The sequence below is a fragment of the Apium graveolens genome, chromosome 3 (genome assembly GCF_009905375.1).
Source record: "Apium graveolens cultivar Ventura chromosome 3, ASM990537v1, whole genome shotgun sequence".
Lineage (NCBI taxonomy): Eukaryota > Viridiplantae > Streptophyta > Magnoliopsida > Apiales > Apiaceae > Apium > Apium graveolens.
In genome coordinates this window covers 288,726,536-288,740,961 of record NC_133649.1, presented here as the reverse complement: position 1 = coordinate 288,740,961, position 14,426 = coordinate 288,726,536, and the positions used below count along the sequence as shown (strand labels likewise).

The following is a 14,426-nucleotide window of genomic DNA, read 5'->3' as shown; positions in this document are numbered from 1 at the left end:
CTAAGGCTAACCGTGATGCAATATGAGTAATTATATATCGACTGACCAAGTCAGCATACTTTCTTCCAATCAAGAAAACCTACATGGTGGATAGATTAGCAGAGCTATACATCAAGGAAATTGTGATAAGACATGGAGTCTCTGTAGCTATCGTATCTGACAGAGATCCCCGATTCAACTCCAGATTTTTTTGAGGAGCTTTCAGGAATGCTTATGAACCAAACTGAATGTGAGTATTGCATACCATCCCCAAACCGATGGACAAAGTGAGTGAATCATTCAGACATTGGAGTACATGTTGAGAAATTTTGTAATTGATTTTTAAGGTTATTGAGATGAACACCTATCTTTGATAGAGTTTGCCTACAATCATAGTTATCATGCGAGTATAGAAATGCCCCCACATGAGGCGATGTATGGTCGGAGGTGCCATTCACCCTTGTACTGGGATGAAGTTGGTGAAAGAAAGTTACTAGGTCCCGACTTGGTGTAAAGAACGAGGGACATAGTTGAGTTGATCAGAGGATGCTTAGCGGCAGCCCAAGACCGATAACGTAAATATGCCGACTTAGCACGAAAAGACAGAGAGTATGAAGTGGGTGACCAGGTATTTTTGAAAGTGTCACCATGGGAAGGACTGATGAGATTTGGAAAGAAAGGGAAGTTGAGTTCCCGATATATGGGTCCTTTGAGATTTTGTGACAAATAGAACCGTGGCATACGAATTGGCTTTACCTCTAAATCTTGAACAGGTTCATAGTGTTTTTCATGTGCCAATGTTGAGAAAGTATAATGCGGATACCAAGAATATAGTGAAACATGAGTAAGTACTAGATCTGTCCTACATTGAGCAACCAGTTGAAATCATTGGTTGAAAAGAGCAAGTACTTAGGGACAAGAGTGTCAAGCTATTCAGATTCTTATTGAGACATCCCAAGGTCGAGGAGTCGACTTGGGAATTAGAGAGCCACCTGCGAGAAAGGTACCCCCATCTATTTGTGAGTTGATTCCGGGACGGAATCCTTTTAAGGGGGGGAGACTGTAAGAACCCTGATTTTTGTAATATTTTAAAACTTCTGTGAATAGTAACTTGAGCTAATTAAGTAATACGTATGGGGATCATCATTAAATGAATAGTGGAATTTTGAGAATCCGAGATCATATTCTTGTTTATCGAGGAAAATAAGTGAATGTAAAAGCCGACGGAATTCGAAGATTCACAATTATACTACGTGTTTTCGTATCCGTAAAGAATGGCGTAGAACCGGAAATACTACGTGAAATAAATAATATATCAAGGTATTTCTATGATCAAGAGAAGGAATGGAATTGGTTATAGGATTATAAGCGATAAAAGAAATCGCTACGAAACAAGTCGTTATACGTGGAAACTATCGGAATGGAACGACGATTGCATTTACGATAAATAAACGAATGAGAAATTAAATCCCATGCAAGTTGGCCATGCATAACCAAGTCCTATCTAGTAGTTAGGAGTGTAACTAGATGATTAGAAGCTAACTAGAATAGTTAGTGGAATAGTGTTGAATAGTGATGGGAGACAAACAAGTACACAAGCCATACTTCTCCCTTTTCTCACTTCACCACACAATCAAACCAACCCATACCTTTGCCAAATTATTGTCAAATCTGCTGCATACATCCCATATATTCATTATACACTCCCACACTTTAGCCACAAAAGAAAACAACCACTTTCCCTCACTTAAAGCTCTCCCATTTTTCATTCCAGCAGTTCGGATTTTCTGAGCAAGGGAGAAAGAAAAATTCATAACTCAAAATATACTCATTCAAATATCATGCAATTTTTACCATAGCTTCTCTATATCATGGGTAAGCTTCGTACCAAATTTCAGCCTCAAATTAATATTTTTCAATTTTATAAAAATATTTGAATGAGGTGCTGAAAGGTAACTCCGAAATTTTAACTTGTTTCTTGGTTTTGTTTCTTAAGGATCTAGCCCTTCTAAGTGTTTTCTAAGAAAACCAAGCCTCAATAATCCTAGCACTAACCTTCCTAGTATCCAAGAAGGTATAACTTTCAACCCTTTAAGGTTTTATGGTTGGATTTAAGAGTTATGTTTGTTGTAGTGTTAAGATCCAAAGGATTGTGTTTGTTTGAGTTTGTATTGATTATGTTCTTGCTAAAGACTTGAGATGTTGAGTTGTAATCCATGTATGTGGTACTAGATAGAGCATATAAGGTTCATGTGGGTGGATCTTGAGAAGTACTTGTATTTATGATGGTTATAGGTAGTGATTGTGTTAAGATCAAGTAGTAGAAATTGAGTTTGGGCATTCTTGCACTTGATCTGTTTTCTGCAAGACATTCGGCCATGAAAATGGTTAAAATTTGAAAACCACTGGCCATGACTAGATAGATATTGTTTTATAGTCTCTATACATGTGTAGATCATCATGAGGAGATTTACGGTTTAGGAGTTATGGTCGTTTTAGTGTAAAACATTTCTGCGATTAGCCAACTGCACTTAAGTCCACTTGCATGGTGATTTTGAAGGACTTAAAATAATTTTGAGATTCTGGAAAAATTATGAAAAATGGATATGACAGTAGAGAAGACTGTCCAAAACGAATCTTGGGAAAATATTAATTTTTCGATTTTATAAAAATATTTTGGTAAAGCGAGCGCAAGCGAGAAACGCATAAAAAACCTAGTTTTGACGAACATTTTCTCACGTTCGAGCTTAAAACTCGAAATGGACTTTCTAAAGCGAACGATCGATTTCAAAACCCGACCATGTTATAAAGTGAGAATATAAGTGTTGAGAATGTGACGATCAGAGATTCGTTATATTTGAGTAGTTGCGAAAGTTGCTTAATAAAAGCGAGACGTTAATCGCGTATTAACTTAGACCGTTGGTTTTTGTTTATAGATCGCCAACCAAACACCAGAGACCATACCACTTCGATTACTCGAGGCAAGTTTTCGAAACCCTATCTCATACTATCCATGCTATATATATACTGTTGTGATATTGATGCCATGATTTACAGTTCAAATATATATATGCTTGTCTATGATATCCATGCATACGAATTATGCGATTGTTTACGAAAACAAATTTCGTTTTACACGAGTATGAGAAGTTGAAACGTATTTCAAATATAATATATGATAATGGGAGTTGAAGATATTTTAATAACGATTTAATTCCGGAGAGAGCCGGACGTGAAAGATTTCTATTTCGATAAACAAAGTACGTTCGCGTAATATATATATCAAGCGAACGATTGAGATTTTGACTTAAACTTCGAGAAATATTGGTTTATTCATTTAAGGGACACCCTTACTTGATTGATTATTTTATAAAGCGATATTTAAGGGATTATTGAATATCCAGAAAGTATTTAAAAATATACTGAATAGTTTATAAATAATTTCACGTTATTTAATAAAGATTTAACTATTCAAAGAGCAATTATAGGATACCAAATCATGTTTTGATTATTTGATTAAGGTGTCTCCATTCGTTGGACCTTATTCACAAAATATTTTGTATTTAAGGTTTTTATTAATTCATTGAACCTTAATTAGAAATACTTTGTACTTAAGATTTTATCAATTCATTAAATCCCTCTTATATAATTATGAGACCTTAGATATTTAATATCTTCGGACTTCTAAAAACTTATTTAAAAATAGACATAATTCCCAAAGGTACTTTCTAAATTATTCAAAACTCTTGAAAGAGATTAATCATTTGAAACGTATCAAAACCTTAGGGAACTTAGTCTAGAAGCATAAGAGTTTTGCTTCCTCGTTCAATAAAGAACAAGTGAGTAATATATGTGTCACCCTACTACAAATAGGGATTTGAAAATAATTTTAAATTCAAAACTCCGACAACGCCCAAAGATCAATTGAGTTAAAAGTGATGAATAAATCATCTTATTTAGAGGTCAACTTTTAACGACCTATTCCTTCGAAAAAGGATTTTGAGCAAAAGATATAATTGTTTTGGGACTGGAATGTGGCATGCCCGGCACGGAGTGGTGTCGGGCAGTGACCAAGCGGGGAGTGGCGCATTATGCAAGCGTGGAGTGGCGCATTGTACGGTTATATGGTCTATGTGACCATTGACTTTCGGACTTGCACGACAATGGGAAACCACCGTGTAGTGTCTTGATGAGCCCAAAGGTGGCTAGGTTTGTATTCCTTCTACTAGTAGAGAAAATTTCGTATTCGGCTGATCACCGATACGTGGTTTATTCCAGTATAGTCCCTTTCTTCCATTTTGGAAAAACTGTTGTGAAATATACAACAGAGAGCCGATAAGGCTGAGTTTTAAACAAGGATATTGATGAATATATATCAAATCCATTTGAGAAATCTGCCGATAAGGCTGAGTTTAAATAAGGATGTTGATGATTATATATCAAATCCATTTGTGAAATCTGCCGATAAGGCTGAGTTTTAAATTGGGATGTTGACGAATATATATCACACCCATATGAGAATCTTGGTTCGAGTAACATCTTGAGATTTTGAAATAAAATGAGTACGAGTATAAAATGATTTTGAGAAAGAGATGAATACAAGTATTCATTGGATATACTATTCTAGTTGATTTTGAGAATATTATAAATTTGATACGCATATAAACTTTCAGAACGCTTTGGAGATACAAAGTATAATTATTGGTTTTATTTATCCTTACATACTTAAATATGGGGATATATACCTTGCTGAGCTTTAATGCTCACCCTTGCTTTTATATATCATATCACAACAGACTACCAGCATGGATCAGACCAGGACTGCTGTCCTTAGGCGGGTAAGGAACGCTCGTGAGTTCCGTAGGCTTTTTGTGCGCCAGCCCCGTCAGGTAGATAAGTGGAAATGATTTATTTGATAATGTTTCCAAGCATATAACCTGTGTGTATGTGAGTTTGAATAAAAGGTCGAGTAATATTGTGAAAAGAGAATTATTTAATTAATAAGTGATCGTAACGACCCGAATTCACGACCTTAGATTTGGGGGTGTTACAATTACTTCTCAGGTATTTGAACCTTAGTTTAGTTCTCATACCTTCAATTTAGTTCTCATGTGAAACAAAGCATATTTCACTGGATCAAATATCTAGTGTATTTATTTCCCCAAATTTGAACATAAAAATAAATAAAACCCACTTCAAGTGAGAACACCATTGTTGTCTTTGTTTCCAGCCAAAAGAAAAATCAAAATTACTTACATCATTGCAAGTTTCCCAATTTGTTGTTGTATTTATACAAGTAGCAGCAATCAGCATAGATGCCCGATCACCAAGTTCTAAACGGCTCGCTTATCAGCCACAAAGTTTACTGACATTTTCAAAAATGGCGGGGTATGATATACTTTTAAATAAGGTTCATACTAGAATTAGTCTTCAAGCTCGATAATCTTGACCACGGACGCATCACCGACTTTTTGGCAGACCACAACCCTGTCGTGTGACTTTATGACTCCCGAAGACTTTCCATGATCAAGTGCAACCTTCAGTACAGTCTCGTTTGTTGAACTAGTCGATTCAGCCTGTAAAAACAGAGAACACAAATTTAATTATGTTACCAACACGTAAAATAGACGTGTTCTTTTCTGTTTTCTCACCCACAACAAAATGGAACACTGTGGACCGACAGTTATATTATCACATTGCCTAGTCAGAAATTTCTTGACAGAACATATGGTGATGCTACTACACAGCATGTGCATTAATGTAGGAGCAACAAATACTCTCTTGCTACCAAAGAATGCACTTCAGGGTGTTCATTACACTACATTCTATTCCCGCCTGAAAGTGCGTGCTCAATAAACATGCAACTCTTGGAAAAAGGTGAACTGATAAAAGTAAATATCCCCATCTCGTGGGAAAAGATTTAAAAAGCATTTTGTGCACCTAATTTCCTCCACAAATTAAAAATCAAAACAAAGAAAGAATTACAAGAACTCACAGGATGGCGAGGATCCGCAAGCATGGGGAACAGTCCTCTGACAATAAGTGATTGCCTTGCCTAACGTTCACCAGAGAATAGCAGCAGACACATTAGTTATATATCATATAAATATAAAATTTGTCTGTGGGTGGGTTTTTTTTTGGGGGGGGGGGGGGGGGGGGTGTACAGTACATATAAAAACCTTAAATGCCAAAATACAAAGGTCTAGGTTAAATCTTAGCAGTCAATTAAAAAAAAAAAATTATCCAATCTCTAAACCCTTTTAACCGATTAATGAATGAGTATGGGCACAGTGGCACATAGGTCATTTGCCAACCTACTTTTTTTCTTTAAAAAAAGAAATTTGTAAAAGTGCATCCAAGAAACTTCACGAGTTTCATACACTGACAGAGTACTTTTGCGGGCTGATATGTATTTCACAAATTTTATGATTTTAATTTCGCCAACAAATTATTTCAAAATTTTCAAACATCAAACCACACGGGTAACATAACAAACAGCAGCCAAGTGAGTTCCCAGAATCACAATTAGTCATAATGAAGATTACATGGTTTGAGTACTTGGCCCAAGGTTAAATTCCTACAACGGCAAACTACAGTACTAGACATGAGCAAGGAACCTACCTCAAATGCACCGCTAAAACTCCACTTTAGTTGATTTGTCTTGAGCCGTGGAATGACGACTGATAGAACTGGCATTGTTGGCCTATACTTTGCAATCAATCTGCATGCATGTGCATTCATCTTAAGTTTGGATTTAAAAGTAAACTAATCATCATCATAACATCATTTAAACCACAAAGATACTATATTTACAGTACGACAGAAATCTATGTTTGCATCTGAATAATTATAAATTACCGTGCAGCCCGGCCTGATGAAGTGAAACAAATGATAACAGATGCCTTCACCTTGATGGCTGCCCGTACCTAAAAATAAGAGGAAACAGCTTTTATGATTATTTTCATTACTGCAATTGCATCAGCGATAGCACCTGAATCATTTGCTAAACAAAATATAAATACAAACAGTATCACTTCTCTACAAAATATTACCGCTGAGGAAGCAATCGATTCCAAATGTGTCATTGGTTCTCCAACATATTTAACAGTCTTCTTGAAATACATGTCTTGATTAAAAACCTTCTCGGCCTGTAATTATAAAACACAGTGATTAACGACACAGATATTACTGCTAGAAGTTCACTGGAAAAGGAGTTGCATGAACCAAGATATAGACATAACAAAGATGATTAAAGTACAATTTTGAAGATTCAACTACGTATTTTAAAGTACATCTAAGATCATAAAACGGCTCTAAGATATTCAAACATTGCCACTAATACATGCCCATAAGAAGTAATTAAATAAGAAGTTCAATATTTTACAATTACGTTTTATAAACACAGCATGTACTGAAGTTTAGTTCAATGCTAAAATAATTTATTAATAGCAAGAATTAGAATCGGGTAGAAGTATTTATGCATCGCAAGGGTTGATGGCCGATGAATGTACAATTTGGTTGACAACTAAGCATGATTAATTTCTGGGAAGGAATGGAACGGCCTGGTCTGTTGACCAAAAATTACCTCGGCACAAATTTTACCAACAATAGAGATAGTCTCAACTGGGTACAACCCTCGCAGAGTTTCAGCACCAAGTAGAATTGCATCACTGCCTGCAAAATCATAAAACAAAGATATAAGGAAAATTTTAAGTACTTGTACAATTCCAGACATTGCAACTGACACTCGATAAATGGATATAGCATATTATAAGGTCTAGAAGTACTGCACAGTTATAATAAGAATAATTCAGAAATGTTACATGTAGCCTCAGAGGTCAAAAAGAATAACTTACCATCTAAGACAGCATTAGCAACATCAGTTGCTTCAGCCCGAGTTGGTCTTAGATTGTCAGTCATGCTATCAACAACACGGGTTACCACAGCAGGCTTCCCTGCCATGTTACACTTGTAAACAGCTGCTTTTTGAAACAGGAACACCTGCAAATTGTCACATAGTTTCACATTCTTAAAATGAGAACAAAAAACATGACTAACAGCTGGACATCTCATGTGCACATGAGTTCAGAATAAAACAAGATGTGCTTCAACTCCTTCATTCAGTGTAGGTTTAGTGTAGGTTTTTAATGTGCTGAAAACCAAAGACTCCCTAAAATAGTGATGAAGAATGAATATTACAACTAAAACCAATAATTGCATAGTCAAGCTTCAAGATATCCACTTGACATGTTTTGAATTAAAGGACAGGTACAGACTCTTATATCCGGTTCAATTGAAATGATCTACTAGTGCTTCATTGCTACTGTTCATTGTGCTGGAAGTTATATAACTATATACAACTCTAGAGGTTTGAAATTTTAGAAAAAAATTATAACAATTTAGGACATCTGAATTATTTTATTTGACAATATCAAGACATACTCAAGATAACCGCAAAAGAACTTCATATATTTTTACTGAACTGTATATATCCAACAAAATAAAACTTATAATCAAAGTTTTGAACCTTTTTAGAAGGGTACAATCAGAAGAGTGTCTGTGCCTAGAAGAATACTCCCTCCGTCCCAAAACTTTTGTATTGTTTAACTTTATATAGTCAAAATGACCAATTTTGACTAATATTACATATATTAAATAGTTGGAAAAAAATAAAAATTACTATAGTTAAAAAGAATATCTAAATCATTTTTAAGATGTATTTTTCAGATTTTAAAATTATAAAAGGATAATGTGTAAATTTTGGTCAAAGTTCAGTCAATTTGACCACAAAATTCAATCAAGACAAAAAATATGGTAACAGTGGGAGTAATGGTTTGCGCTTATGTTATGATATTAATTGATAAACACACAAACATACACATGTAAAACTTTAATGCTTTGACTGTTTGACAATAAATATTTTTGCTATGAATTTTTGCCACAAAAAAAAACAATAAGCACAAGACAAAACTCCGCCTAAGAAATCATTTTCATCATATAATGCAGATATGACTGAACCCCACAAAATGTTATCAGTCTTCAAAGCTATGTTACTCGGACTCGGCTAGAAGTGTCCGACATGGACACGTGTCCAAGTATCAGACTCGGCAAGATTTTGAAAAATATACATGTTTTTGGCCTAAAATAAGTGTCCATGTCCAAGTGCCAAGTGTTCGACACGGGTACTCGAAGATAAAATGAAGAGTCCGAGTAATATAGCTTCAAAGAATCATAACCATGAGCAGGTAATTTGAGCATGTTTTACTGTGTCAAATTGAGTCTATTTACTAGGTAAGAAGCTATTTTATTTGGGCAAAAAAAAACCAAATACTGTATCTGCTTCATAAAACTAACCTTCTCAGGTGGAAGATCTATACCGAGATTTCCACGGGAAAGGATGATACCATCTGCCTCTTGCAGGATCTCATCAAAATGGGTTAAACCCTGTAACAAGGAAAAAAAATGGTATACATCATATAATAGCAAAAAAATGTGAATAACACAATCAATCTCATATATATCAAACCTAGAAGCTCACTTCTATGTTCTCAATTTTAGCAAATATTTGAGTCTGACTCAGATCACCAAGCTTAGATAAAAATTCACGGGCCTGCAAAGGTGCAAAGAGGAACATATTTATTGAATGCATCTCAGAGTCAGCAATGAGTAAGATCAAGATATTAAAATAAGAAACATATTGGAAATTGAACTTACTTCACGAACATCTTCAGCGTGACGTGTATATGAAAGTGAGAGGAAGTCAATTTTGTTATGAACACCCCACGTGCTTATGACCTGAAAATAAGGTTAAAATATCTTATGACCTGAAAATAAGGTTAAAAATGTCCGAGAAAGCTACATTATAAATTAAAACAAAGGTGTGCTTCAGTGAATATATTTTGGAGATAAAATTTTGCTACATAACACATATTCATAGAAACTCATACAGAGAAGTATGTGGAGATGGAAATCTGAAGAATAAACACTTTAAGTTAAATGTGACTACCATAAATCCTCCTAGCTTAGGACAGAAGCTAAGAAAAAAATGGTGCAATTGATCAAATAGTTAGAAGAAGACAATCTGAACTTAACCCAGTTTTTGCAAATTATGCATAATTGTTAGTTTTAAGTAATAGTCTCGATGAGTAACTACTCTACTATTTCAATAGAGTAACTTCCTACCAATGTTCCAGTATATCAAATCAAATGCATAATATTGTAACTTGAGCCAAAATTCCGAAAACATCGTCATAACAATACACCTATACGAGTTACAAGTTGCAACAATTTATAAATTTCTATTAAAGGGAACATATACACTGTTTACAACTAGTTCTTCTATTCCAAGGAGAACATGGAGACTTGAAGAGCAATGTTTCTCATAAGATACAAGTGCTTAAAGATCTATGGGTGCAAACTCCAAATGAATATCCTTGACATGGATAACAGTTTTAATTAGCAATAACAGTTGTAAACCTGTAGAAGGTAATCATCACAAGAGCTGAATAAAATGTATTTTCTTTAATAGGGAATTCTAGAAGGAGGGGTTGTTTCAGCTATATTTTCCCATTAATTTCAATAAAATATACGCAACCTTTTTACAACTACAAAACACCAGCATAACTTAAAAAATGACTAACCTCTTTATCTTTTTCAGACAGGGTTGGCATTTCAATACGAACTTGACAAACATGGAGTGTAAACATCGACCCAGCCAATGTTGCTGAATTCTTTATCTTGCAAACGACATCATCGCCATTAATGCTTTCAACCTGCCAAACCAAGTTAACAGAACTCCTAAGATCATGCAAAGTCATACAAAACAGTGCTGGAAAACTAGATGAGAAGTTAAATTTCAATAGTTTGAAGAAGAAAATAGACAGAGTATGAGGTCCAAAAACAATGATCCAACACTTCTTAAACAACTTAAAGGCAAACGCTCTTTTGTATCCCGATTAATTTATTTAACCATACAAATATGCGGTCTGTGTCCTACCTCTAACCAAACAGATGTTGTTTCACTTCCTGTAAACAGGTAGTGCCCCACAAAAATAGTATCTCCGATCTTCACAGCCTGCAAGACCATAACAAGACACTAGTGAGTACAGTTCACTATAAAATTATGAACCAACACATCTTCAATAACTGCAAAACATAAATGTATTTACATGTTAATAAACATTGTGACGATATACACTAGAGCATATTACAAGAATACAAGGTCTTCCTAAATGTTACCTATCATAATACTGTCTCCCACCATCCTTCCACACTAAGATACTATACTAACTTTTTGGACAAACAAATTGGAGTCCTATTTTTCCAACAATACCTTCCAGATGGTTGAAATTCTAAAAGACACAATACTATGTTCTCTCCCTAACTACCTCTCATATGTAAACTAGTTTTTTTGCTTGCTTTGCTGAGGCTTTATCATATTTTTATTTTTCATTTATGTTAAAAAATTATTTCCTCAACTATATTTAACCCTAAATTTTTTTTAATACAAATCACTTTATCTAAAAGAGTTAAAAAATTAAATTATTTTATTAACTTTGTTGGGGTTATATATTAAATGGATGTGGTTGTGAAACTGTGTGTGTAACTCCTTTTTTAATCACTTGTGTGAATTAAATTTGAAAAATAAATTCAATCTAATAACTCTACACCATTATATATTAAATACACATACTTAAAATTATAATCATGGCTTATTGTAGCATAATGACACATAAAAGATTTATAATTGACATTTTACATTTTAATCAGGGCAGTGGGCTTCACATCATGGTTTTCATTGCGCCTGACTATTAGTGAATAGTCGACGACTAGTCAAAAATTTGTTTTTTGAGAGAGGGTGTCGTGGTCGACTTTCAATTTGGTGCAAGGTCAGTCGACTTGTCAACTGCCCCGTTGATTAGTCGGGTCGACTGGCTGATCTGACCATCTCACCTGGTATGTATATATGTATACTGTTTAGACTGATAAGAAGATTCAAACCCAGTCAGTTCATGTACACATGTTTATTGTTGTACATTATATTTTAATGCAATTGGTTCCTGAATATTAGGTTGCCTGCCATTTGAAGTAGTGTCTGCTGCTTTTCCTTACTAATATGTCTGTTTTCTTTTACTCTTCACATTTCACACACTGTAAACAAATCAGTCATACTTTCATGCCTGTAATGAATCTGTTACAGCTACCAACACAAAATGTGTAAGAAACTAAAACCCTAATAAATAATTATCCTATTAAATTTATAGGCCATGAGAAGTACTAAAACGGTTTTGAATATTGCTGCGAGTACACATGATTGCTGCTCCTTCTGCTACATAATCTTAAACCTTGTAAAGTTATGCTGTCAGGTCTACAAGAGGCCTCAGGCTCTCAGCAACCTACCTGGATTAAAATGAAGCATGAAAGTGATTCCACATAGCTACTAGCAATTATCTAAGCGCTTACTATATGTGAGTTATTTATGGTCCTATTGATAAACCTTACTCAAAATAATGGTATAATTGTGCATTAGAAACCAGACAAAAAAGAGTAAATATACTCTCATCTACATACTTTTAATACTTAACAAATTAATAAACAACTTAATGCTTAGAAGCAGAAGAATTCAAACCTTAGCTAGTCCATCAAAGTTGATTGGCAACACCTCAGAAGAGGCTTCCTGACCTTGATAAGGAGTCATGATAACAGTGCTATCTTCCTGAAGTGTGATAGACTTTTCGACTTTATTAACCACCTGCAGTTCAGGTCCTACTGTGTCGAGCATAACCTAAAACACAAAAACAAAACACAAACTTCATTTATTTTGGGTGCAACAAAAAGAGTGAACAAAAAGAATGAGTTTAATTTGTTTGTTTAGTTGTTTGTTTATAAGGGAAGGGTCGGGAGGTGCAATTTGCTGAGATCTTAATATTAGTTTTTCATTGTCATGCCCCAGCACAGCTCAATTTGACACCAATTTGTAGTTGACTAAAGATAATTACACAAACGTGAAAAAATTAAAGTAGACTTCAGCAAAAAATTAGTTCAGAATACTTCCTAGACACTAACAAAAAATGGAGTTGTAGGAGCCAGTTTCAAACTGCAAAAAATTGAAATTTGCTGAACTGATAAAATACTATTATTCATATCAATATTTCAACATCAAAGACTAGGTGCTATAAATTTGAAGAAACTGCAAGTTCACCGGCCTATACAAATTTACAACACCTTCTATCGTCTAAAAATGTACTTATATGAGTATTAAAAGACTTCTTTGACTATTAAAAATAACTAAACCCCATTCTCCGGTTTACTCCAGTATTGTATTTCGATACAATTCATGTGCGAAAGCATATTACTTGACAAAATAAGAAGAATAAATAGGATCAACAACACAAATCCACAAGATACATACAGCGCATAGTTTCTTGGTACTCTTGACAGCCATCTTCAAATTTTCCAAAGTCTCTTGATGGTACGAAGGCTCACCCCATGAAAAGTCAAATCTTGCCACTGCACAAACACACATAAAACACACACAAGATACATGAATATACATGATTCAGTTAAAATTAAAAAATCTCACCTTTCATATGTTAAGTAACCCATCCATCTAAAACTTTAAGGCGGCAGGGGAAGGCCCGAAAAGGATCTTATACTTTTTAACATCATCAAAAACTAAATAGCAATTCATCTCCCTATACAAATAAACACAAATATATGTATGTCATACATATATATATATATATATATGCATAATCATACCTGACATGCCAGCTTTAAGACAACCAGAAATAGTGTCAACAGATCGAGATTTTGGGCCCAAAGTCCCCACAATCTTAGTCATTGCTGGAAAAAAACTCTGCACAAATCAACAACCACTACTAATCAAATCAATATACAAACATACATAACTACATAAAGCAGAAAAAAGAACAAGAAAAGAATTAAATTAGTGATCAGTAAATGATTAGAAGAAACATACAGATTTAGATGGCTCAAGAATTGAAGCCATCCTGATGGGCTCTTCGAGAAGCAAGTGATTTGAATGCATGATTAACAACTTGAGTAATCAGATAGATGGGTATAATCTTTAGAGGGTCGAAAAGTGATGAGAAGCTCGAAAGAAAGCTTTTGTGGAGATGGGAATAATAATAATTATATACCGCTGGTTGTATGTAATATAAGTGATGTGATGTACTGTTGTTGTTTGTAGTAGAATATAGTAGTACTAATCTAAATCAAGGGGTTTGAAAACGTGTGACCCCTTTTATTTGTTTTGTTTATGACCGGACATAACACATTAGAAGTGTCTGTTGTCTGTTCTCCCTTCTAGCAGCCGTAGCTTCCATTTTGACTCCTTTTTTCTTTTTCTCTTTTCAATTTTCCTGTTCTGTTCGAGGGGTTTCTTTGATGGAAAAATATGCCGATTCGATAATCTGAAAAAATGT

The 14,426-nt window shown here is 34.5% G+C and overlaps 1 protein-coding gene and 1 long non-coding RNA gene across 2 annotated transcripts; one reads left to right on the top strand and one right to left on the bottom strand.

Annotated features, from left to right (window-relative positions):
- Positions 1-1,616: 1,616 nt before the first annotated feature.
- Positions 1,617-4,963, top strand: LOC141713543 (uncharacterized). The gene is made up of 4 exons (XR_012571994.1): positions 1,617-1,854; positions 1,976-2,053; positions 2,916-2,960; positions 4,776-4,963. It is a non-coding gene; the product is annotated as an uncharacterized LOC141713543 (long non-coding RNA).
- Positions 4,964-5,159: 196 nt separating this feature from the next.
- Positions 5,160-14,219, bottom strand: LOC141713542 (pyruvate kinase 1, cytosolic-like). Its single transcript, XM_074517009.1, has 16 exons — positions 13,961-14,219; positions 13,741-13,837; positions 13,391-13,488; positions 12,608-12,763; positions 10,976-11,053; positions 10,620-10,751; positions 9,694-9,774; positions 9,518-9,589; positions 9,334-9,423; positions 7,836-7,980; positions 7,565-7,653; positions 7,032-7,127; positions 6,838-6,905; positions 6,601-6,700; positions 5,975-6,034; positions 5,160-5,555 (listed from the first exon to the last, which is right to left on the bottom strand). The coding sequence occupies exons 1-16, from the start codon at positions 14,027-14,029 to the stop codon at positions 5,403-5,405; spliced, it is 1,584 nt and encodes a 527-aa protein (XP_074373110.1). The 5' UTR covers positions 14,030-14,219; the 3' UTR covers positions 5,160-5,402.
- Between the last annotated feature and the right edge of the window lie 207 nt (positions 14,220-14,426).